Source organism: Hakea prostrata, chromosome 10, assembly GCF_041222555.1.
Source record: "Hakea prostrata isolate BN-2017 chromosome 10, UWA_Hpros_2, whole genome shotgun sequence".
Classification (NCBI taxonomy): domain Eukaryota; kingdom Viridiplantae; phylum Streptophyta; class Magnoliopsida; order Proteales; family Proteaceae; genus Hakea; species Hakea prostrata.
Window position 1 is genome coordinate 13,361,230 of NC_142609.1, and position 26,374 is coordinate 13,387,603.

The following is a 26,374-nucleotide window of genomic DNA, read 5'->3' on the forward strand; positions in this document are numbered from 1 at the left end:
GACATCAAATGAGTAGACTTGTATTGATTTTGATGGAGATTCATAGCTATTCCTAACCTTTCACATATGGAAGAATAGGATAAAAACACAATATTATCTTTTGGCAAACATGAAAGTGAACTTGAATTGTCCAAATCACATTGAAAAAAAAATCAATAACCAACTTCAATTACAAAAATCCCATCAGGAACCAATTTTGATTTTTCTTCTTCTTCTTCTTCTTCTTCTTCTTCCTTTTTGGTAATCCACTGCATTATTGAAAGCAAGCTGGAGGGGAGGGTGAGCACAAATCCACCAACCACCTTTCGGACCACGATTAAATTGTCGGGCTCGAAACCGACTTGGCCTTTCTTTCTAGGAATCCGCAACACCGTTGGATTTCCTAGATACATATGCGACATTACAATCTAAAAATTTAGAGGCAATGATTCCAATGTCCTGTACCACAGGTAGAACAGAGTAGTGGATAGGGGTAGTTCTCCGTTCACATACTTCACCACCTGTTGACGGTCAGAATCAAGCATAACATAGTCATAAATTGCTACCAAGGCCGCTAATAATCAATCTACATTGCCACTGCCTCACCTTCTAGCATTGAATCAAATTTCATGGCTTCCGATTTTGCTAGAAGAGGATATCCCATGTGATCCCTCACAATGATGCCGATACTTCCTTGTTTTTCCTTTTCCTTCCAAGTCACATCTACATTAATTTTCACGAAAGAAAGTGATGGTGGTATCCAAATCTCCAATATTTGATTTGAGTTACTATTCATAGTCCCCTACATTACTCAAACTAAATTGAGTTAATCTCCAGAGAGCTCAGCCTCCTAGGTATACCTTCCGCAACTAACCTGTACTATGCACATCTCAAATATTGAATGAGCAAACATCAAGATGTGCGAGGCACGATGTGAGATCCCTTGCTAGCACTCTATAGGTACTCGGCTCCATGGGACAAGTTGTATATTTACATAAATACCCTTATATAGTTATTGTATTTACAAATTCAATCCATCCAGTCTATAGTGAATCACAAAATTGCTCAAAAGTATGTATTTACATAAATACCCTTATATATGTTTTGAATTATTTCCACCAATGAGCAGGTGGACAAGTAACGCTAAAACGGTTGACAGAATCTCACGGCCCCGCGGATCCAAACGTCCCTATCACGTAGAATCTGAATCCAATTTCCCAATTTACCCTTTTCTTCAAGGTAATATTACATTTTCGCCACTGCATCGTCCTTCTGAGTTCTTGTGGTCAGCATGGTTCAGATTCCCGGGAAAAATCCAAGCTTCAAAAGTCTATAAATGGCAAGGAAATGGCAAGAGTACACTACCCAGTGAGTTGTGAGTGGCGAGTGACAGAAAGAGATCACAAAGATTACTTTTTGATTCCCAGCTCAAGCTTTTGATGATGAAGCTTCGTTTCACTCGACCATGTTTGATTCTCAGCTCTGTTTTTGTTTGCCTCTTAGCCATTTTCTCCTATTCTGGATCAGAACAACTAACAGGGGTAAGCACTAATGAGATTTTTCCTTGGGTTCAATCAATTTGAATTGAAAAAAAAAAAGAAAGAATCTATTGTTTTGTTTCTGAAGTTCTAGATGCTAACTGGATAACTGGAATATGATTTGCAGCTTTCTCCTGAAGCATATGGAGAGACACAGAGTAGTTCTTCATCTTCAAAGATATTGATCAAAGGAGGGATTGTTGTGAACGCTCACCATCAGGAAATCGCTGATGTTTATGTTGAGGATGGATTAATTGTCTCTGTCAGGCCTAACATCATAGTATGATCCTAATCTCTTTTGATGGCTGAAACTAATTTTCTTTCTTTGTGGCTATCTGAGTTCTATAAGCATATACATGAGAAGAACCTTTTATTGTACTTATTTTCTGACAACATAGTAAGCTGAAATTACAATATAAATGCTTTGCAATCTGTTTCTTTCATCTGGGCTGGTGCAGGCTTATCTTGAGATATGTTCTATCTTGGAACTGTGGATCAACTATAGGCTTATTTCTTGCTCGAATTTATTCTACTCTGTTGTCTATTCATGATTTTCTTTCTTAGTAGAAGATGGTGGATTTAAGGATTTTGGGAGAATTCATTAGCTAATGTTAGAACATATGGGGTGTTGATCTGTATTTGAAATACTTGTTTTCCACAGGTTGGAGATGAAGTTAAAGTGATTGATGCCACTGGGAAGTATGTCATGCCAGGTAAAACTTCTAACTTTTGGCAGACAAGATATCAGGGTATTGGGGTTTTCAAATTCTAAAATCTTTCAACATGATTTAGTATAGATAGAGTATTTGATTGACCTTATTCAAAAAGGCCATTTCAGAAAATGCTTCAACCTGCACCTTTCTTACTCCTAGTGTGAAGGCTGCAGACATGATTTGAATTTCTTCTTCTGAAATTTATTTCCTCTTCTGATGGAACAGGAGGAATTGATCCTCACACACACCTGGAGTCAGAGTATGCTGATATCAAGAATATGGATGACTTCTTCCATGGTCAGGCTGGTGCATTAGCAGGGGGAACTACAATGCACATCAACTTTGTCCAACCAGTTGGTGGGAATTTGAGTGCTAGTTTTGAAATCATGGAAAAAATGCAAAGAAATCATGCATGGATTATGGTTTCCATGTGACAATCAACAAATGGGATGAGACAACTGAAAAAGAGATGGAAATTATGGTCAAGGAGAAAGGTTAGCATGTCATTCATCATGAGTTGGTTACAATCTAATATCATGATATTTTGTTGATTTTTTATAGCTTTATGATTTTTAGGTATCAACTCTTTCAAGTTTTTCCTTGCCTACAAAGAACGTGTTATGGTCAGTGATGAAATTCTATTAAAAGGCTTGAGAAAATGCAAGTCTCTTGGTGCAGTGGCTATGGTTCATTGTGAGAATGGTGATGCCATTGCTGAAGGACAGCAAATGATGATTGACCTCGGTATAACTGGTCCAGAAGGACATGCACTTTCTAGGCCTCCAGTGGTAACAACAATTCATTCCTTTATCAGTTTCTTGTAGCTTTCATTGCTTTTGATGAGGAGTTCCAATCCCTAAGGTTAAGCTTTCATACATGAGGGCATCCGAAGTCCTAAAGTTTTTCACTTTTTGGGTGGATGTAAGCAGAGCATGTATGCCCTTATTTTAGGTGAAGATACAATATTGGTTAACAAAATGAACTTGATGACTCTCATACCATGTTGAAGCATCCAACCTTAAAGCTTAAAAGAAATAACATTGATGACAAAAACAGGATAGGAAGGTAAATTAAAACTAGAGTTTAGGTGCATTGTGTTGAATGCATTAAGAGTTTTGCTAGTCCCAGCTATGTTTGTAGGGTTGTTCTTTGTAACAATTACAGTTTATAATTCAGTAAGTTGGTCCTCTTGCAGTTGGAAGGAGAGGCAACTGCTAGAGCCATCCGGTTGGCAGCTTTTGTGAACACACCTGTTTATATTGTTCATGTGATGAGTATTGATGCGATTGAAGAAATAGCCAAAGCTCGAAAAGCAGGTTCGAAATGTTTCACTAACTGTTCTTGCTCTTGAATTTGTTTAATGGCCTTAATATGCAGTTAACTGAATATGTCACTGGTTTGCTGAAACATTTTTTTTGTTCTTTAGTTGAAATGGATGCTTCATTGTAAGTTCTCCAGCTATCTGATGCATGGTAGCCTATTTTTCTTTATACTATGATCCACATATGACTTCATAGTTATAAGCCATTGGACTCTTAATTGTGGTCAATGATTAAATTTTTACCAGAAGTAGGGTTGGGGAGAGAAGATATAGGTTCTGTCACAGATTAAACAAGTAATATAGTGAAGAGATGGACTATCTTCTTCTCATTTAGAAAAGCACAGAAGAAAAGGAAAAAAAAGAAAGAGACTAGAGGATTGGATGGACAAATAAAGAGCAACACTGTTCTCTTTTCTACTATATCAATGAATTTTTCTTTACTTCTTTCTCTCTCTTCTCTTCTCACCTACATTGTCTAATTTATATCCATTTTTCATGTCTAGAGTAATCCCTGTTAGTTATAAATTTGCACTCTATGCGCATCAGTTGTTATCATTCAAGTTGATTGATGATGGTCTAATTAAATGGTTGCAAAACTATATCTTCAATGCATTTAAGTATATTAATGGTGGGTTTAAACAATTGCATTTAATGATACTCCAAACTGCAGGTCAAAGGGTTATTGGAGAGCCCATAGCTGCTGGATTGGCACTTGAGGAGTCTGGGATTTTTGACCCTGACTTCACTACTGCCGCAAAGTAAGAAAATTATCTTTTTCAGTTCCTTAAACCATTTTTTCTATTTCAATTGAACAAGCCACTACAGCCATCCTGTGTGTTTTGCTTTTTCAGGTTTGTCATGAGTCCTCCAATAAGGAAAGCAGGACATGATAAAGCTATTCAAGCTGCCCTATCAACAGGAGTTTTGCAGGTTTCTTGTTCATCTTTGGACTTACAGAATCTCACAACTCCACATAGATTAAATATAAAGTTTAGGAAACAAAGAATGTGAGCTTGTAAGCTCTACATATCAACTGCATTAAGCTGTTTAGTCTAGACACAGATTCTTGAAATTCACTTTTTTTTTCAGTAGTAGCTTAGAAATTGGGTTCTTTTCCAAGGGAGGGAAGTTTTGGTATTAAGATGCATTACTCCTAACCTCGGTCCTGCCAATATTTTTATGCTTTTTGTCTTTACTAAATATGTGGGCTATCAACTTATGTTCTAAGCTCAAATATAATCTTCTGCACTGATGCCAAACACAATTTGATGGGTCCTGTCTGCAATATCCATGCTATAACTTAGTCCAACTTATTGAAGCCAATTGCTCTTTTTATAACATTCTTTGGAGGTCAAAACAACAAACCAAATGAAGAGTGTTATTATGTATTGTGTCCACATAAAAAATAGATCATTCACATTCACTTTACAGAAATTTATCATATGATGAATCCTGAAGTGGTCTCAAACGTGATGCGGAGAGCAACTTGTTGGCAAATCCAATAACTGGCATGAATTGTAACTGAGCTTTTCTGGTCTCCACTGATTACTTGAATTACTGTGCCTGTTAGTTGTCTGTCTTCATTTCTATCTCATCTTTCTTATAATCCTTGTTGTCTTACAACTTTTATTATATTTTAACCTGTAAGCTGAAGGGATGCAGAAAAGAGGAACTGATCACTGTTACAATTTCTTTTAACACTTTGCAGCTTGTAGGAACTGATCATTGTTCATTCAGTTCCTCACAGAAAGCCCTGGGTATTGATGACTTCCGAAAAATTCCAAACGGTGTCAATGGTAATTACTATGGATTGATTTATTTTTTGTGTCCTGGTATATTCAATGAAATGTAATTTGCAGTCTAATGTTTATTTGGTACATACATGCAATAATCCTTGAAATTCACAGGTATTGAAGAAAGAATGCATTTAGTCTGGGATACTATGGTGGTAAGCTGCCACATATTTTTGTAGCTAGTATCAAGTCAACCAAGTAGCTGGGATTACTCAGTTTTTGGGCTCTGGTCTATTTTCTTCTGATATTGTCTTTCGATGCAGAACTCTGGCTTGATAACTCCCTCTGACTATGTCAGAGTCACAAGCACTGAATGGTATTTTCTCACTCTCTATGTATAAGATACCATATCATCAGTAGAGTAACTAAAAGAAATTGGTCAAGTCTAGTAAAATGCTAACACAATAACTGACGAGGGCTAGACTTCATGACTGGTGTGCACAACAGGCTTGCCAGATGGTTTGGACACTAACAGATACCTTCCCCATCAGTGGTAGGAACCTCTTGCACTGGATATGCCCTTATTTTCTTTTAGATATCAGAAAGAAATGTCATAGCCCAATTCTCTCATCTAACAGGTGAAGTATAGAGGATGTTCAAAATTTGAATTCAAATTCAAATTTGAAACAATCAATCAATCAGAGAGACTTACCTAGAGTGGAAACATCAATCAATCAACAAGGTTTACCTATAGTGGTCACCACTATAGGTAAACCTTGTTGATTGATTGATGTTTCCATTCTAGGTAAGTCTATCTGATTCAAAATTTGAACATCCTCCATCTGAAAAATTGGGGGATGTAAGATATTGGCCATATGGTACTGATGTTCTAAGCGATCTCATTGTCAATCACTTGTCACTGCAACCTATAGTATTCCTTCCACCTTCTAGGTCTAATGAGCTAAGTTGGTGACTAGAGGAATAAGGGAAATGTGAACACAATTCAGTTGAAAATGACCTTGTAGTTTCTTGCTCCACAGTCTTGTTGCAAGTTGATTTTAATTTGTGTGACTTCCCCCCCACAAAGTATAACTTACTGAATAATTTTGGCAGTGCCCGGATTTTTAACATGTACCCCAGAAAGGGAGCAATACTTGCTGGATCTGATGCTGATATAATCATTCTCAACCCAAATGCAACCTTTGAGATAAGTGCAGCCACTCACCACACACTCTCAGACACTAATGTCTATGAAGGAAAGAAAGGAAAGGTAAGTGGTTATATCATAAATTGAACTACCAACAGTAAAGAATTTTCAGGGATATTGACTTTCTTGAATGAGTGTAGACATGTAGTATTGTGCATGACAACCTTTAAGCTTTCCTATTTCTTTTCAGAATTGCTTTAACATCTTCTCTAAAAAAATGTAGGGAAAAGTAGAAGTGACCATTGCTGGAGGAAGAGTTGTGTGGGAAAATGATGAACTCAAGGTTGTACCTGGAACTGGAAGATACATTGAAATGCCACCCTACAGTTACCTTTTTGATGGTATGGATAAAATTGATGCAGCATACTTGTCATCTATGGGTGCTCCTGTTCAGCGTTTCAAGGCCGCAGCTTGAGTTCAGCTTTTGTTTTCGCCGAAACAGAAATAAGAGAGAAATAATGAGAAAAAGTTATGATACTTTATGTAATGTAGTTGTGCCATTGAGACAAATAAGATCTTGAGGGCTGTCTGTGTTCAAATGTATTTCAATTCAGACAACTCAGAAATGGAAGAGCAGTTGAAAGGAATTTGAACATAGTTTCATGACTTTCATGTACCCAGAACTTCAACTTTTCATTTTGCATTATATGATATGATCAGTTCTCTTCTTCTCATTCCCTAACTGGAAAGTAAATAAATTTCAGGATATTTGAAGTAGACACAAAGATTGGAATTGGATTACCTGTACCCTGCAATGCTTTGTTTGATTTAACCTAGTTGTTTTACTGATGTCACATTATCAGTGAATCTTCCTTCTTCAAGAATACTACCATTTGACAAGGAAAATGTAGAAATGTAACTGAGCCAAGTCTTAAATCATCCACCAAAGCAAAATTATACCAGTAGTATCTAAATATTTTCCAAGACACTGCCCCCATTCTTTGAAGACATTTTTGCCACTTAGGGGTGTCAACAAAACCATATTGGCCCAAAGAGTTCCAAACCCATCCTAAGTCCGGTCCCATTTTTTGATTCGAAAGGTGAGTTTGGGATACAAAATAACTAGCCTTGACAAATTCGGGTAGTGTTCAGTTGTAGGTGTCTGGCTAACCTAGCCCAACCCTGACCCTTTAGTTTAGTTAAATTAGAATTATACATAAATTGAGTTGAAATAATTATTTAACTAACCACCTCAAACTATTAGCTCTATAAACAAACACCTACACTATGGCTCTTTTTGGTATCAATTCTCATTCTCTATTATGCCTATTTAAAATAAATAGTCAGAATTTATTTTTGTCAAGAATGAAAATTTTGGTAATTTTATCAAAATAAATTATGAAATGGAAAATAAGTTTGGTGTCAAGATAAAATTGTTAAAATGATAGTAACAAGTGAAAGAAGAAGTATGGTTGTTATAAAAGAATGTGTATTGACTATTTTACCCTCATCTTCTTATGAACTTTGTACTTCCAATGAGATAATGATTCTCATCATATCCATATGGACAAGTTCTTTGGTTTTGGTTTTTCTATTATTTTAATAAATAAAATTGTTTTTTAAATAATAAAATTTCTCATAATTGACAATGATAATTGATAATCCTAAGCTCTTTTTGGTATCAATTATCATTCTCAATTTTGAGAAATTTTCATTATTTGAAATTATTTGGCATCTATAATCAGCTATATATTTATTTAAAATAATAGAAAAACTTCCAAAATCCATAATAGACTTTTTGTCTATTATGGATTATGGTGAGAATTTCATTCTCTTCATTTATAGTTAAGATGATGGTAAAATAGTTAATACACATTATTTTATAAAAACCATACTTTTCTCCTCTTTCTCACTTGCTCATTATCATTTTCTAACAATTTTTTATTTTGACACCAAATTATTTTTCATTTCATAATTTATTTTCGAAAAAATTCACCAACCATTTTTCATTCTTGACCAATAATGAATTCTTGTACTTGTTTCTTTTAAATAGGTATAATAAAAAAATAATAATTGATACCAAAATCAAAGTGCCTAGGAGATGAAAATTTCAAATCTCCTTGGTGCCAGAGTCACTAACCCATGGATGTTGTTTTGTCTTCAACGTTAATTAGGACTAATCCGACCCTATCAAGATTAAATCAGGAAAATTGAGCTTAAAAAAACCTAGATAACTAGGTTAGGATTTGAGTTTAGGGTTTAGATACCTAAGGTAGAGTTGGGCTTAAAATGACCCGACCAAACCCAGCCAATTGACAACCTAGCGGAGCCCATTATGATGGATTGATGGATTCATATTAGGTCAATTTCTAATAAAGAAATAGATCGTCCATTTCTTTATAGATGTGTGACATGTGTCCTAACATCACATCAAATAGTTAAAATTTATTTATAAATCACTCTAATCAACTCTTTTAAATGATGTGACTTATGGAATTTCAACCCCCCCCCCTCCCATTTGATGCGACTGCTAGGACACCTAGTTGGAAATGGATCTTATAAATTTCCATGGATTGACGAACAAAAAAGCCAATACATGAGATATCACGTCGGTCAACAAGGAAATAGATGCAAGCCATCACAACCGTCTATTATGGTCAACAACAGTGAGCCAGTGCAAGCGCATCCCGTGGCCAGCAAGGGAATCAATCCACTTATATTATATTATTTTTTCTTTTTTTAAAATAAAAATCCACTTTACCTGACTTGGCACTTAGCAAGCAGCTCAAATTCCCGGGAAAAATTATTCAGAATTTCAAAAACTATATAAAGTGCGGAAGTGGTGGGTGGTGAGTGAGTGAGATCACATAGTAGACTTTGCTTCTCTGCTCAAGCTTTAATGGCTAAGATTCGTTTCGCTCCTCTATGTTCAGTACTCGAAGAGCGAAGATCGATATCTTCGCGCTTCACAGTTCAGCCAGTTAACCTCTTATTTGCTTCATTTTGTCTTCTCGCCATCTTCCCGTTGTCTGAATCAGAACAGGTAGCAGGGGTACCAGCAATAAGATTCTTTTTAACTTCAGTTCTAACACACCGAGTTCCGATTGAAATTCTATTGTTTCTTCGTTTAGTTTATTTTGATTGTTTAGGTTATTATTACTACATGCTAACTGGATAAGTGGAATATTTTTTGCAGTTTTGCCCTGCGGCATATGGAGAGTTGGAGAGTGATTCTTTCTCTTCGAAGCTATTGATCAAGGGAGGAATTGTTGTAAATGCTCACCATCAGCAAGTGGCAGATGTTTATGTTGAGGATGGGATTATTGTCTCTGTCGAGCCTAACATCAACGTAGGATCGATTTCTGTTTTGATGGTTTATACAGTTTGAACAGTAGGATAAACTATGTTTATGGTAACTAAGGCTGAAGATTATATTTCTTTTGCAAGAATGGAAACAATTTGGAAATGACTGATCAAATACTATAACTAGATTTTGTTTTCTTTCCTTGGTTGTTTTCGTAGTTGAGATGATCTGATATCTAATTCCTTTGTTTGATTAAATTTTCTCTGCAGTATTTAGTATTTTTTTAGAATACTTAATTTTGTATTTTCATCAGTTTGTTCTTTCTTTTGTTTTTTTGTTGTCTGTCTTCTTACCATTTTCAAGCTAACTGTTATGCCCAAATCCTTTATTTTTCTCTGATGTTTATTCCTGTTTTTCTTTCTTACTGGCACATGACATTTCTATTTTGAATTGGTTTTGGAAGAATCCATTACCTAATGTTAGAAGGAATTGGGGATTCACATTTATACGAAGTACTTAATTGTTTCCCACAGGTTGGAGATGATGTTAAAGTGATTGATGCCTCTGGGAAGTATGTTATGCCAGGTGAAATTTCAAACTTTTGGGGTACAAGGAATCAGTGGTAGTGGGTGTTTGAACTCTAGAACATTTAATAAGATATGGTATACATAGAGCATTTACTTGATATTATTTAAAAAATCCATTTGGAATAAGTTTTAGAGCTGTCAAATTTCACATGTGTTTTGGGGTCATGCTCATGTTTATAGCTTATAGACTTCTGTGAGTTATTTTTGTGCCCAGCCTCATCTTCATTGTATTTATTTTATTACTTTATTTATTATTATATTGATGTTGTAATTAGTAGTATTCATATTTGTATTTGTATCCAAAATTTCGGAATTGTTAGTTTTGGTTCATGGACTGACGTCTTTACGGTGAGCTCTGGTCTGATGGATTTTCTCCAACACCCAGGCAACATATATCCATGCTTTGTAAGGGACTGAAGTCTTGAAAACTAAAAAATTTGTTGGGCCAGAGGATATTAACTCAGCAAAACGAAGTTGTGCTCTTTAGATCATATCCTGAATAGCTATTATGATCTTTTGATCTGGTTTTATTGAACAAGTACAATAAACCAAGTTGGTTGGGTTTTCTATTTTTGGTGGTGCCTTTTTCTGGTGGATTTATTAACTAACTGAGTCCCAAAACCTGCACATTTCATACTCATGGTGTGAACGCTGGGAAGGTAACTTGTGTTCAGTTCCCCCAAGAACTTGGGCTTTCTTCTTTTTATGAAATTTGTTTGCCTCCTATTGATATTTAAGCTCTTATGTACATTTTAGGACTAACAGTTGATCATGCAAATATAATAATTTAACAATGTCCATTTGAAAATGAAAAATTTTCTCTTCCGATGTAATAGGAGGAATTGATCCTCACACACACCTGGAGATAATTTCTGATGCTGCTGAGAGCGTAGATGGCTTCTTTAGCGGTCAGGCTGCTGGTTTAGCTGGGGGAACTACAATGCACATTGACTTTGTCCCGCCAGTCAATGGGAGTTTATCTTCTGGTTTTGAAGCATATAAAGAGAAAGCAAAAAACTCATGCATGGATTATGGTTTCCATATGTTCATCACAAAATGGGATGAAGCTGTTGAAAAAGAGATGGAAATTATGGTCAAGGAGAAAGGTTAGCATGTTGCTCAGCATGAATTGGCTACAATCAGATACCTTGTTATGCTGATGACTGCTTGTGGCATTATGATCTATAGGGATCAACTCTTTCAAATTTATGCTCGCCTACAAAGGAATTGCTATGGTCAATGATGAAGTTCTATTGAAAAGCTTGAAAAAGTGCAAGTCTCTTGGTGCCTTGGCTATGGTTCATGGAGAAAATGGTGATGCTGTAGTTGAAGGACAGGAAATGATGATTGAGCTTGGAATAACTGGTCCAGAAGGACATGCACTTTCTAGGCCACCTGTGGTAACACGAATATATTCTTTTATAAAATGCCTGTAGTTTGTATTGCCTTGGTTCAATTATCTAAGGCATTATATAGAGAGGTCTAACTTGTATATGAGGGCATTCAAGGTCTTAGAGTTTTTAATATGCTATTATTCTTAGTTCTCACACTCATATGTTGCCCCACTTTTATGTGGGAGTAAACATTGCATGTGTGTCCCACTTTTAGGTGACCATACTGATATTTGATTATTATATTTGTGCTGATGGCTCTAATACGATCTTGAAGTATCCAACCTAAAAGCCTAAAAGAAGTAATGTTAAAAATAAAAAGAAGAGTAGGAAAGGTAAAAGAATATTGGAGTTTAGGTGTACTATGTGAGATTTACAAGAGCTTTGCTGGTCGAGAGTATGTTTGTAGACTGTCTTTTTATCAATAGCAGTTTATATATCTGTAGCTTACTGGTTTTGCAGCTGGAAGGAGAGGCAACTGCAAGAGCCATTCGGTTGGCAGCTTTTGTGAACACACCCCTTTACGTCGTTCATGTGATGAGTATTGATGCAATGGAAGAGATAGCTAAAGCTCGGAAAGCTGGTCCGAAATGCTTTCATTATCTTTTTTTGCTCTTGAGTTTATTCGATGGCCTTGATTTTTAGTTTACTAGATATATAACTGCTTCATTAGAAAACTTCTTTTTATCAATTTATTTTCTAATAGATTCTTGGATAAAATTCCAGCTGCACAATGTGTGGTGTGTATTTTTTCTTTCTAACCATGATCCATTGCATGCTAACTGTAACCTATTGGAATCTTACTGTGCCGGTGAAAAAATGTTAACATGGGTGAGATTGGGGAGAGAAGATATAGGTTCTGTAATGAATTGATAAACTATAATGGAGGGGTTGGCTAAAGCTTCTTTTGGAGCTGATGCAAGTCTCTCTCATACACACACACTAGCTTCCTCTTTAGAAAGAGAAAGTAAAGAAAATAATGTAGAGTTGGGATAGATGGACGGTTGAAAATGAATCCTAAAACAGTGCTGAAAAGAATGAATCACTAACAACAAAATGTTTCCTTGGGAGCTGCCTAAGACCTCTTAATGGCCCTTCAAAATCGGTCCACAAGCCAAGCAACAAAATACAAGTCATTGTACCTCTAGTGAGTTCATTTTTTTTCTTCTCTTATATACTTTAAGAGTTCTCTTACCTTTCTGTCTCACATACATACAACTACTTAAATCCATTTCTGTGCTTCTGTATCTATATAAAGATTGCACGAATGCTTGTTAGTGATATATATCTATTCCATTCCAAGCTGTTGTTGTAAGTTAAGTTGATTGCTGATATTTTAATTCTATGTCTGCAAAACAATGCATTTGTATTATAATAATGATGGGTTTAAACAACTGAATTTAATGACTATTCTAAGTTGCAGGTCAAAGGGTTATTGGAGAGCCAATAGTTGCTGGATTGGCTCTTGATGATTCAGGGATTTTTGACCCTGACTTCACCACTGCCGCAAAGCAAGTACCTTGTGCTTTTCAGCTCCTTACTTTTTTTCTTTCAATTTAAAATGTTACTCCAACTATCCTGTGTACTTTGCTTTTTCAGGTTTGTCATGAATCCTCCAATAAGGAAATCAGGACATGATAAAGCTCTTCAAGCTGCCCTGTCAATGGGAATCTTACAGGTCTCTTTTCATCTTTGGATTTGACAGGTCCCCATCCCCCTCACTGCAGATTCCATATGGATAAAGAATAAGGTTTTGGGTAGAAAGAATGTAAGCTTTTAAGCTCTATGTATCTGTTTCATGAAGCTGCTTCATCTAGGGGCAGCTTCTTGAAATCTTAGTTTTCTAGTCACTCAGAAAGTCGGTTGTTTTTTAAACTGAGGGAAGTTTCTATTCTTAAGATGCCTTACTCATAACTTAGCCCTACCAATATTTTATGCTTTCCATATTGTAAAAAAGTTATGGACTATGAACCAAAGTTGTAATCGCAAATGTCATCCTTTTCTGCTGATATTGTTCGACAGAATCTATAGGGATCACTGTTTTGTATCAAACTTCAATTAGATGGGAGAAGCTGGCATCATTATGTCCAAACTTACTAAACTTGACCATTCTTTGGAGGTCAAACAAGACCTACAGAGGAGTGTAACGAGTGTTGTTAGTTGTTATGCACTTATGCATTGTGTCCACATAAAAGCAGATCCTTTGCATTGAATTCAGTTAAGATTTATCATATTATCATATAATGTATCCCAGTGTGCTTCTAACCCATATAGTGTATGAACAGCATGCATGCGTCTTCTTGTTAAATTCCATATCTAGCCTTGTGTTTCTGGTTGGCCGTCTTCCATTTCTACTTCATCTTTCTTATATTCCTTCTGTTGAATTACAATTTTAGTTCTATGTTATCCTATAAGACGAATGGATATTGTAAAGAGATTGCATTCAATCACTGAAATTTTTTTATGGTTTGCAGCTTGTAGGTACCGATCATTGTTCAGTAAATTCCACGCAAAAAGCCCGTGGTATTGATGACTTCCGAAAAATTCAACCTGGTGTCAATGGTAATCACAATGGGCAAATTCAATTTTGAGTGTCCTGGTTTATTCAAGGGGACATACTTTGCAATCCGATGTTTATTTGCCACATATTTGTGACAATCCTTGAACCCTTGATACTTATAGGTATTGAAGAAAGGATGCATTTGGTGTGGGACATTATGGTGGTAAGCTGCCATGTATTTTGTAACTAGTATCAAGTATGACTAGATTTTGCATACATTTTTTTAAATTTTTTTATAGCTTTGATCTGTCCATTTCTCATCAAGTCTTTTGATGCAGGAATCAGGTTTAATCTCTCCTTCTGACTATGTCAGAATTACAAGCACTGAATGGTAATTTCAGGTTCTCTATGTATAAGACGCTATGTTGATAGTTACTGTAAGAACTAGTTTATGTCTAGTAAAATGATAATATAGTGTAACTGAAGAGGGATTGCATTCACAATTGGTGTACACACCCGCAAAATCAATTTACCATGAAATCAGGCTTAGCAGATGATTCTGACACTGATGACAGGTGCTCTCTGGTAGTGATCAGTACTTGTAGTCATACAATGGCAATTCTGGGGTCAGGAATATTCCATTACCATCAATGGCAATTACCAACCTCCTCATCTGCTCTCTTTGGGAGTGAGGGATATAAGATATGAACTACATGACACTGAATCTCTAAGCTGTCTCATGGTGTTCATATGACACTGAATCTCTAAGCTGTCTCATGGCCAATTACTTACCTGGTGACCTATTATTATTATATTTCTTCTACTTCTAAGTATAATGCACTAATTTGGTGGCTTAAAAATGTGAAAACACTTCCTTGCATCGTAGATAATTTTTGTCGTTTCTCGCTCCAAAGAGCCCTCTTTGCAAGAATTTGATTTTTTTTTTTTTTTTTGGTGTGACTTCCTTCCCAAAGTATAACTTCTGAATATTGTGGCAGTGCTAAGATTTTCAATATATATCCAAGAAAGGGAGCAATACTTGCTGGATCTGATGCTGATATTATCATTCTCAATCCAAATGCAAGCTTTCAAATAAGTGCAGCCACTCACCATACACCCTCAGACTCCAATGTCTTTGAAGGAAAGAGAGGAAAGGTAATTTTAGTCATAAAAATTTGTTGTTTTATATTGGCAGTCAATTAGTATTTATTTAGTTATCCAGGAGAATGGCTGGGGGTTTTGGTTATGGGGGAGAGATGCTTCGGTTGTATGACCCTCTAAACATTTGGTTAAATTTTCAGGCAGATGTTTAAACCACACCCATCTCACAGCCCAGAGTGTAGATCTTGAAAGTGTGGTTTCTCCTATAATAAATAACATTTTAAAGGACATACAAGTTTAAAATTTCACCAAACTACTACTATTAGTTGCTAGAACACCATCCCAGCAATAATATTATTAGTGATGACCATCCTAGAAATTTTCACTTGATGATAAAATTTTATAGGAAACTTCGTATCAACTAACATCAATATCTAATCATCCATTTCCATACAAAACATTAAATCTCTAATTTAGCTACTTTTTATTTCACAAGTTCTTCACATTATTTCGTGTGGTTGTAATTGCTCATGCAATGATCACCCGGTTGTCAAAACCATAGTTTCTGCTGCTTGTTCACAAAACCTTTAAAGAAAACTACCTCCCAAGGATAGCCATGCTAATGATTGCTAGATATTAATTGATTATTCTTCCTCTGAAAATACAGGGAAAAGTAGAAGTGACCATTGCTAGAGGAAAAGTAGTGTGGGAAGATGGTGAGCTCAAGGTTGTACGTGGTTCTGGCAGGTACATAGAAATGCCACCCTTCAGTTACCTTTTCAATGGCCTTGATAAAGTTGATGCAGCATACTTTTCATCTTTGGGTGCTCCTGTTAAGCGTTTCAAATCCACAACTTAAGTTCAAAATTTATGGTAAGGTTTGATATGTAATGGCAAGTTGCAATTTTAATTGGAATGAAGCTGAGTTGTTATGTAATACTTAATTGTGGCTTGAGACAAAAAGATTTTGCTGAGTTGTGTATGCTAAAATGTATTTCAATTCAAACTTTGATATGCAAAAGCAGTAAAAGAACGCGAAAAATAGTTACTGTTTGCTTTCCACTTTCAATCATACTGGTTTTTAAGAGACTGGATCATCGATAACTAAACATAGAATTGCAGCTCTGCAGGCTTAAATCGACCTAAACACATTGCAACTAGTCATATTTCTCTCTACTGGACTCAGATCAACCTGATTCTCTCGCCAACATAAAGTTGATTCATACGATTATACATTAGTGTCCCCACTCGATCTTGCAAGCGTTATTGTTATATGTTTTAACTTGACCCCTTACCAAAAAAAAAAATCCTTGTTCCCATTCTACTGGAAACAACATAGCAAACCAAGAGATCATTGTGCAAACCTCCACAAGGGCAGTGGGAAGGGTTGAAATGTGCACCCATACACCCTATGACTTTCACTATGTGCAAGGTGAAAAAGTTCCCAGGCTATTCATGTTCAGTCTTAATTATTTGAGCAAATCCCCGACACCCCAAAGGGGCCAAGACACCACTTTTGTTTAAAAGCTAAACCCCAAATTTATTTTCTTGGATTTTTGTTCTCCGCGTTTCTTTTTATTTTAAAATATCCCTTATAACGTTTCTAAGGTTTTGTGACTTGACTAATATTCCTGAAAATCCATTTTGGAGTGTCTATGCTTTTTATCATAATGGGATGTCACGTTTGGCCTTTTGGGATGAAATTTGCTCTTTTTTTGTTGTTCTATGAAATCCAAATGCTTTGCTTGGCCCTGTCACCTGCTAAATGCTTCGTCATGGGTTAAAGTCAGAGAAAGAATCTGGGAAAAAGAGCCAAGGATGTGACATTTGACCCTCCCAGGCCAGGAGGTAAATGTTATCGAATGCCCAACCAACTTGGCTATACACAAAGGCTGTTTCATTCTGCCGTAGTTGAGTCTATAAATCATTTGCAGAAGATAATTCCAACAAAGTACAAGCTAGGCTGGAAACTTGTTGCTATGATTTCCTTGAACTCAGCTTCTTAGTTACTATTTAAGGAGAACAGGGCAATATTTTCATTGAATCCAACTTCCATGGTTTGATTAAAAGGGAAATAATTTATAAAAAGAAGATGAATGCAAAACTGAAAAATGACACTAAAATAACAATAAACAGGTCGTTGATGTTATTCACCAGTCATTACTAACTCAACCTCTGAATATGATTTAGTAACTTCTGAATTATCTGCATAAATCAAATTGATCTTTCCAACAAAAATAGACGCATGTATCATGAATCCTATCTTTGATTCTTACAGCCACACCTTCTGCCTGCTCTTGGTGGAGCACAGCATGCCTATAACAAAAATACAAGAAAAAAGTAATCATGGTAAAGCAGGGCAGGGAGGAATTTGGAAATGATCCAATTGGAGCCACCAAAACATACTTCATAGTTCAAAGTCAGATGCCCCCAACAAAGCGAAATTGGCATCACTGGACCCAAGTGAAGTAGTGTATTCTGATCTTCTTGTATGTACACTAAAGCATGCTGCAGCAATAAGGGGCAAAAAGAAGTAAGGGTCTTCACATAGAAGGATAAGCCAATGTTTCTTCTTCTGGGAATACAACAAAGCTTTGAAATGTGACTAAATCATGTATATCAAATAAAAACTTAGACTAAATCATGTATATCAAATAAAAACTTAGTCCTCTGTTTGGAAGTACAAACTACCTAGATTAACTTAATTTCTAGATGACAGATTAAGACATCAATTAGGAAAGACAGACCTAGTAAATTGTTTTTGGTTTCAGAAGTTCCCCCAAAATCAAGGTTAAGATGAAATACCCATAAATATAATTTACAAGAAGTTTTAATAAAGAAAGACCTAATACCCCTCCATCAACAGCCAGCATTGGCCTACAAAGAGTGAAGGAACTAAATCTTTAGGCAGGCAGGCATAGTGCAGGTCGGTTTATCCATACGCTTGCAAGATACATGGTTCAAGAAATTATAGTTTTCTCAACCCAAACTCCATGGTAGTCTGATTTTATTATGAACCTCATCTGGAGGTAACTATAGTCATCAACCCAAACTAGATCCTCTTTTGAACTAGTTCCAGCACCACCAAAAAAGTTTATCAAGTAAATTTAACATCTAACTAGTAGTTTCTCTTCAACTTTTAAAGTTTGAATTTTTTTTTTTTCCAAAGAAACTTGTTCAATGCCTTCAGCATACTGTATTTGATGTATTCATTCTTTACACATTTGGGAGAAAAGGAAGTACCATTTTCTATCTTCACCACACTTTGGAGCATTGTTTCCATTTTCTTCTCCATCTCTGAATTTTCATCCATGACTGGGGCCACAAGGGTCAGCTCCCTGTAAACATTACGTACAAACTCACATATCTGCTCAGCATATTCAAGTTCACCATCGGATATTCGACCAATTGCCATTCGCATTAGCTCTCCTGTCAAATCCGCAAGCTAAACCAACAACTTGAGCATCTTTATATCCAGAAGAAGCAAAAAAGGAGTAATTGCAATAACATATAAAATTAAGACATCCTGAACAGGCTATAAGGCCAACTTATGCACCACCCAGTGTGCCACTAAGATGATCTTATGGATAAAAGACCAACCTAACTCAATGATACTAACAAGAGAAAATCAAGAAGAATCTTTCTCAACTATGTTCTAGATCCAGAAGAATTTGATTAATTTGATGTCAAGGACAGTCAGCAGTTCAAATTTTGGCTAAACAAGGATATGCTAAATTAGATGGGAACCACCAAATTCTAGGTTCCACCACCTTACTCTTGCAGCATTAGCAGCTGGCTATTCCAATCAACACTATGCATAACTTTACCTCGATTTATGAACAGAAAGGTCATGGTACTTACCCCCAACAAATAATCAAGGATATTTATCTGCAAAGGCTCAACAGATGGATCACTAAGTGGTAGCAATGTAGCATTCATCTCATCAAGGTTCAATAATGTCCCAGTCTTGCAGAATTTACATAGAGTTGCAGCTTCAACATACTCCTGCACCTGCATTGACCCAAAGATAGTAATACATATAAAACTTTAGTAGTGCCTCACCCTCAAAACAAACAACCCCACAAAATAATTATGAACCCTATCTGGTATAACAAGAGGTTCAAAGATACAACCCCAGGGGAATATGCTCGTCTAAGCTTCCAAAAATCAGTCCCTTGAAGCTCTTTTACTAATCGGGACATGTACTGATCTGTCACAGCAGCTAGATCTTGTTCTGCCTTCTCCAGGACTTCTTCTCTATTATGCTTAGTGATCCTGTTGCAGTGGAAAGGATATAATCAACACAAACAGGCAAAATGTTTGGGGAAAGCAGGCAGAGGATAAGAGCAAGCAGCAAAGTAGCAGGCAATATTACTAAATTTATTACTTTCATAACAAAAACCAAATTTACAAAGAGCACAAAACCAAATCGGACAAGATGGAGTACTCTGATTAATGAAAAACAATGAAAATAAATATCAAGTCTCCAAAACATAACCAACAGCATAACAAGGAACACCTAATTCTAAATAAGATTTGAAGGGTACAGAAATTTATGCAATGTCAATTTTTGCCAAAAATTTTCTGATAAGTTTTTGTGGGTTGGAAACCAAACAAGAAGGGTAGATGCATCTATTCTGCCAAGTGTAGAAGTGATTCAACAACTTTCACCATTGGATACGTAGGAAATGCTCTAAACAGGCCACTTCTCAAAATTTCAGCTTCAAGCTTTCAACTCAATTGGTTCTACACCCATTTAATTGCATAACTTCTCAGGTGCGTCCATCTATTCCTCATTTTCCATGCTCTAATGGCAAACTTCAATCAGGCTGAAACTTGACATATCAAGTAGGGACTGCGGGTCAATTTATCCACAGAACTTCAGCCCCACCTGATATGCCACCATTTTCGCCCATGAACTTCCGTCCATCAGAAGAAGAACCAACTATTGTCGCAGAGAAGAACCAATTCTGATTGTTCTAAAAGGCACTGCAGTGAATGGTACCGTTTTTAAATTTTCTAATCATTCTACATACTTATAACTCTTGAATAATCAAATTCATAATTTTCATTCTATCTCAAAGTAACCATTCACCTCAAAGCTCATGTGCCTCCACCTGTAGTCTCCCTTTAGTGGGCACAGGCTCTTTCCAGCCTCTTCACATGGTTATTCTGACTTTTGAATAGTGCTCAAGATCTTCTATTTTACACAGGATGGTGCAACATGAAGAGTATAATTTATTTACTTTTCTTCAAATTTAAAGTCAGTTATACAATTATATTTGAAGGTCATGCTTTGGTGCATTGGTCACAAGTGCTCAGTTGCTAAATGCTTGGTAACAGTTTCAAGTACTAAAAAGAAGCCTCTCTAGTAAAGGGGGTAGATTACGTCCATTTGATCCTTCCTAGACCCTGCTAAACCTGGTAGCCTTGTGCACCAAGTAAGACCATTTGTTACCAATTATTTCTGGTAATGATTAAAATATGTTCCATTTCTGTTCTTGTTTCTCTTTTAACATTAGTTATGCTACAACAGTGAGATAGAGCCTATGAAAAGGAATAAATAGCACTAATGGACATCACAGCAGTAGCCTGTGATGAGAGTTCAGAGGAAAGGAGATCTAAGGTGGCAGTGAGGTGTAGGAGAGAATGAAGTTGACATATAATAGTACAAAAGCAACCAATAATATTGCAAGCTCAAGAAGAACCAGGCCCAGAATTTGGCCCATGGTTGTTTGGCTGGTTTTATGAGCTACACTGGAACAAGCACACAGTTTGGGTGTTAGCCAGTTCGCTTAAAACCACAATTGTGGGGATTATATGTGGTTTCTATTTTGAGATCCGAATAGATAATACTTTTTTCACTTTTAAGTAGGTGGTTTACTGTACAATGTTCTGACAATGCACGGGACTCCTTTCAGTAATTCCCACGTTCAGTTTCTAGTGCTAACAGCACTCTATTTAACTTTAAGGGCTTCAAGCTGATAGCCACGAGTTATTGACAAAAGAAAAAGCTTAGTTATTAAGCCATGAATGCTGTGAGGTTCAGTGAGAGGTGAGAAGCTCAGTAGATTAGTAAGATTCATAACAAAGAATGGGTGAGAGGCCTTCACTATATCCACCTTCTTTCCCTATTTCGTGTCCATACTCCTCTTTTACTATTCTGTTTACATCAAGGGTTTCATTGTGACGTCTCCAGCCATCAACTTCTACTACTGTTTTTGTTTGATCATTAGAAGGCTATTCAATCGATTCCCAACAGAAGCTGGTATGGAGAAATCACACTAAACCCTGCATCACTGCCGTGTAGTTGTATTACAGTAAGTCTCATGCTCCTGCAACTCAAATACTGGCAGGATGCAGTATCCTTCCTAGACACTCCCATTGATGGTGGTTTCAGCTAAATCATTTGGCCGGTTTGTCTTGTGAATGTGAGTTCCTATTTTCCACCCTGGACTGTTGTGTTCCATCCAGCCATCAATTGCGACCCCAGGTATCGCTAGGTATAGTATTATATTAGCCCATATCTATCAGCATAACGGGTACCAATATGATACTTATTCTTAAAAATAGAAGTTTGTATCAACCGACAGGGTCCAATACAACATCAAGACTGATTCAAGCCGGTACAGGCTGATATGGTCCAATACTGGTAAGATACATTTAATATGACTCCTTTAAACCAAAAATTCTTCCAAATGAGTTGAATGAAATTATCCAACCTATAATTTTTACCATTTCAACAAGTTTTTGAGGTTTTACAGTGCTCAAACCGTGGATCAATACAGATTTGAGCAATGCATCTCCTTTTTTTCTTTTTCTGTTTCTTTTTTGGTGGCACCGGTAGAGTTTGAAAACTCTAATCATTGCTTCATTATAAATATATCTAAATATTGAATAATAAGTTCTATGCCTTGAAACTTTCTCTGTATTAACCATAAGTACATCCATGCATTTTCTGGACCATCCCTAGGTATCCAAAATTTCTGCAATACAACAGAATTGGTTTCTCAAAATCATCCCTCCAATATACCCAATACTGACACTTGAGATCCCATGACTGATTTTCTGAACACCTGCAGTACCACAGTCCCTGTCTTCAATATGACAGGTCTCATAAAATCACCCCTCCAATATGATACCTGATCCTGGTACTTAAAATCCTTGTTTGTGAGTGATTTTTCTGAAGCCCTACAAAGTATGAGCATCCCTTCCCCAGTAAGAAACTTTGGCCCCAACAGGCTCCCATCTGCTGCTACCCCTGGGTTGCTGTTCATGACCTTTTTTGCCGACTTTGGTGAAATTCATTGAGAGGGTTTGACAACTCTACCTAGTTACTGTATTTGAGAAGAAGCTGCCATACACCGCAGTCCCAACCATTACATTGTAGTAATCATTCGGGGTTAGATAATGTTGTTGAAACTATAGTTGTCAAGGCGTCGCCTAGGCGCCCTGGCCCTTTTTTCGGTCAAGGCAACCTAGTGTTGCCTTGGCACTTGCTTTGTGTCGCCTTGGTTTTCATTGTCCCCTATCACCTCGCCTTGTCACCTTGACAACTATGGTTGAAACCATTCTATTGACCTAATTTTAGGTCTGATCTGACCACCATTCCTGCTGTTATTAGCGGTTCTGTACTGCTGTACATCAGCACCTTTTAGTTCTGCTTTTGGTTGGGTCTTCGATTACTTTTTATTGATCCTAGCCATAACAAGAATGAAAATTTGAAATCTGGGTAAAACCTTCAGCATAAGTTCTTTCTCTTAACAAAGCATGGAATCTGAAGCAGTACAACTTTCCAGCCAAGAATCAAATGGGCATATAGGCACCATAATCAATTGACTAAGAAAGATGAATACCACAACAAAGTAAGAAAAGACCACAATGAAGTAAGAATAAGGAACTATATCTATACTGATAATGGGTAAAATATAAAAAGCCCATAAAGTTTCTTTTATATCAACACATTTCTAAGAAAGAAAGATACAAAAATAAAAGGAACAGGACCAACACACTAAATAACAGGCAAGGAAGAACATTGGTCACCTGTGCACCTGAAATATAACCTTTTTGCTGTTAATGGTAATATCTCGACTTGCTTTCACCACCCTTTCCCGCTTTTCGTTCTATGACATACACAGATTCATGAAATATCAGATTCATGAGATATCACGAATGTAGAATACTATCAGTATTTCGAAGCTAATATATATCAAACCATATATTGAGTGCCTTGAACTCAAGCAAGGTCAAAGAAACTTGGCTGTTTCATGACTCCAATAGTTGGAGTGATACGTGTGCTCTGAGCAACCAAAATGGGTGATAATATGCAACTCAAAGGTGAATCATGAACAAAACCCACAAGTTCAACAAGTTACCAACCAAGCTTCATCTCCAAAATCACCAACTCCACACACCCAAAACATTTGTATGTTAACTAACACATATCTTAGACATGGCAATGTGTTGTATCACAAGACATCTTCGTTTTTTGTTAACCATGGCCAAAACTTGGGACCATTTGGAGTAATCTATATAATCTGGGAACCTGGTTCTAAAAAGTCGTTGAATATTAATCTGATTTCTATGATGCAAGGTCATCAACCTGATACATTTAGGCATCAGATACTCTTGAGAAACACCAGAAGCAAGGAGAATTGCTTGGACAACTTCACACATTCCATCAGCATCTGTGAATTAGGCTCCCAGCTCAAAGGTTTTCCCAAACTCTGGGTTATGCATGAGCTGACCAATCAAGATACTGTGTTGTGGTTTTCTGCATTACATATGAGCTACTCTTGCATGCCCAGTGGCAGATGAACATAAGCAGGAAAAGCAATTGAATGCTATTTAAGAGAGAAGTTGCAAGTTTTCACTCGGTATTCCACTGGATTTGGCCATTGACATTAAAGTTATACTTCTGACTTTAAAATCCGTGATAAATATTTTCTGATACTCTATTGGCCTAACATGTCATTTCTTAGCATCCTATGGTTTTTGAAATGGGTATAGGAAAATGGATGATAATTCGGATACACCTATGCAACTAGCAACATTGCTGCACCAACTCCTCCGATTCCTCTAACTCACCCCACAAATGTTTACCCACTATTGCCCCATTACTACCTGCTATGGAAAAGATACAAAACAACTCTGAATTTGCTAAGATTGACAAATCCAATGATCAGAAGTTGAAAAGGTGGAAATCGGTACATTTTTTTTGCTGCATCTCAAGTGTTTTAAACTTCCAATCGTTTGGTTTTCTAATTGCGTTGTCTTCTATGTCTATGTTGAATTTTGATGACTTGACGTGGCTTAATATTTATTTATATGATATAAGGTAGCTATTGTACCAAATTAAATACGGTTTGAAAACAAAGGAGCACGCCTAATGTTTATCACCCTCCACTGCCTTTAGTTCCCTACCCCCATTTCTTCTCTTTCCATTCTTTTATTCTTTCAGGCGGGATGCCTTGCCGCCTTGCCGCCTAACTACGATTGGTAGAAGTAAAAATCCACACCAAAGAAAAATGCACTTCAAGTATGTTGAATCACAAATAAAATAGACTTGAGTTGACTAAGACTTTTGATTGCGAGGTGCATACATTTTCAGTTGTTTTAACTTGGATGTTTAAATGTGGGGGCTGAACCTCGCCAACACAAATTTGGGGCATTAAAGACCCTTAAGGACACTATATGGATATGACTCAACTCAGCTGCATCATATTGGTGTTGATACAAGGAGATGGATTGCCTAGTTGATACGAGAAAATGAACACGGAACTACTAACATTACTTGATACAGATTTGTTACTGTAAGTATTACTTCTTATTTTACAATCTCTGAGTATAATGTTCATGCAAATCTCATGCCCGTCGCCTCACAACTAACATTGAAGGCATCCCTAATCCCAACAAGGAAAATAGCCGTATTTTATCTTTGAGTAAAGGTGAGTTAAAACCAATGCGAGCTTACAGTGAAGCAGCTTAGACTCCCATGTCGACACACAAACCTTAAACCTCACTAATATTTCTGGCAAGCATTAGGGTTTTGAGTCAAGCATCAAGAAAAGAAAGATAAATCTGATCTGAAAGCAAATTGAGGAAAAAGACAAGCTTACAAGGTTATTGAGGTATTCTGCATATCTCTCAAAACCCTCTTTCATGGCCGATCCCGTAGTCATGGTCCTTGGCTTCTTGGCGGCGCTAAGCAACGATGTGTCTGCAACTGGGCACAAAATGAAATTCTAAGCTTATTTAGAGAAGATAGAGAAAGAGATAAAGCAATAACTATTCAAAGAAATCATTCAGAAACACTACTCAAGAGAGAGAAGGAGAGGGGCAGGGAGAGAAGTGTACTTTGACGGAGGCGATTAGATTTGAGCGCCATGAGAGAGAACTTCTGGAGTAATGGAGAAATGACCATCTGTCGGGCAACATCAAAAATTCAAAACCACTCGTATGGCACAGCCAGTTTTCTCTCTATTGGCTGTCCTTTTAAACATAAACGCATGAAGAACCATGAGAAAATAGAATATCCATTCCCTAGCATTCTTCCTTCTTTTTTTTTTTTTTTTATTAGCCCTGTGAACTACTAGTACAAACTACAAATACTAACCCCATCAACGAAGACCTATGTAAGCATTAGCCCTGTACACTACTAGTATAAGCACTAACATCATCAACGTAGCTCCACCGAAAGCTTAATATAGTCCACAGAAACTGGTAGTGATCTCATGCCTAGAGCAAAGAGCACAAAATTGCCTAACGCGAGAAATAGAGGAGCAAAGGGGATTTGAACCTAGAACATGAGCCACCAAACTGCTTGAGAAGACTGAGCTTGGGATCACTAGACCACACCCCGGTGGTCATTCCCTGGCGTTCAACGGAGAGGTGTGTGTGCCTTCAAAGTGCATACATTGATCTGATTTTTTTATGGAAAAAAAAAACATGTATATATATTCTTAAAATCTAGATCCTCTATCTTGACTAGTAGGGGTCTGTGTTCTTTTCACATTTTTCCATCACACAGTAAGAGCAAAGGCCACCAAAGGATCACTTCT

General features: G+C 36.7%; 2 protein-coding genes and 1 pseudogene across 5 annotated transcripts; 2 read left to right on the forward strand and 1 right to left on the reverse strand.

The window, feature by feature from the left end:
* Window positions 1-1,357: 1,357 nt before the first annotated feature.
* LOC149001987 (dihydropyrimidinase-like) lies at window positions 1,358-7,099 on the forward strand (annotated as a pseudogene). Its single transcript, XR_016170209.1, has 13 exons — window positions 1,358-1,520; window positions 1,645-1,797; window positions 2,179-2,230; window positions 2,456-2,724; window positions 2,807-3,018; window positions 3,426-3,546; window positions 4,222-4,309; window positions 4,403-4,481; window positions 5,260-5,347; window positions 5,459-5,499; window positions 5,608-5,660; window positions 6,398-6,554; window positions 6,715-7,099. The product of XR_016170209.1 is annotated as a dihydropyrimidinase-like (transcript).
* Window positions 7,100-9,261: 2,162 nt separating this feature from the next.
* On the forward strand, window positions 9,262-16,533 carry LOC149001988 (dihydropyrimidinase-like). 2 transcript variants are annotated; one of them, XM_089136916.1, is made up of 13 exons: window positions 9,262-9,483; window positions 9,628-9,780; window positions 10,269-10,320; window positions 11,159-11,428; window positions 11,511-11,722; window positions 12,176-12,296; window positions 13,137-13,224; window positions 13,313-13,391; window positions 14,188-14,275; window positions 14,396-14,436; window positions 14,552-14,604; window positions 15,212-15,368; window positions 15,982-16,533. In XM_089136916.1, the coding sequence occupies exons 1-13, from the start codon at window positions 9,331-9,333 to the stop codon at window positions 16,171-16,173; spliced, it is 1,659 nt and encodes a 552-aa protein (XP_088993042.1). In that variant the 5' UTR covers window positions 9,262-9,330; the 3' UTR covers window positions 16,174-16,533. The 2 variants fall into 2 exon arrangements, with proteins under 2 accessions (XP_088993042.1, XP_088993043.1); XM_089136917.1 differs by having other exon boundaries at window positions 9,262-9,474; window positions 15,982-16,532.
* An 839-nt stretch (window positions 16,534-17,372) lies between these two features.
* Window positions 17,373-25,845, reverse strand: LOC149001989 (Translin family protein). Of its 2 annotated transcripts, none has more exons than XM_089137769.1 (8): window positions 25,671-25,845; window positions 25,433-25,533; window positions 23,358-23,437; window positions 19,448-19,589; window positions 19,176-19,325; window positions 18,558-18,759; window positions 17,721-17,822; window positions 17,373-17,630 (listed from the first exon to the last, which is right to left on the reverse strand). In XM_089137769.1, the coding sequence occupies exons 1-7, from the start codon at window positions 25,735-25,737 to the stop codon at window positions 17,722-17,724; spliced, it is 843 nt and encodes a 280-aa protein (XP_088993895.1). In that variant the 5' UTR covers window positions 25,738-25,845; the 3' UTR covers window positions 17,373-17,630; window position 17,721. The 2 variants fall into 2 exon arrangements, with proteins under 2 accessions (XP_088993895.1, XP_088993894.1); XM_089137768.1 differs by having other exon boundaries at window positions 25,433-25,539; window positions 25,671-25,844.
* Window positions 25,846-26,374: the final 529 nt, after the last annotated feature.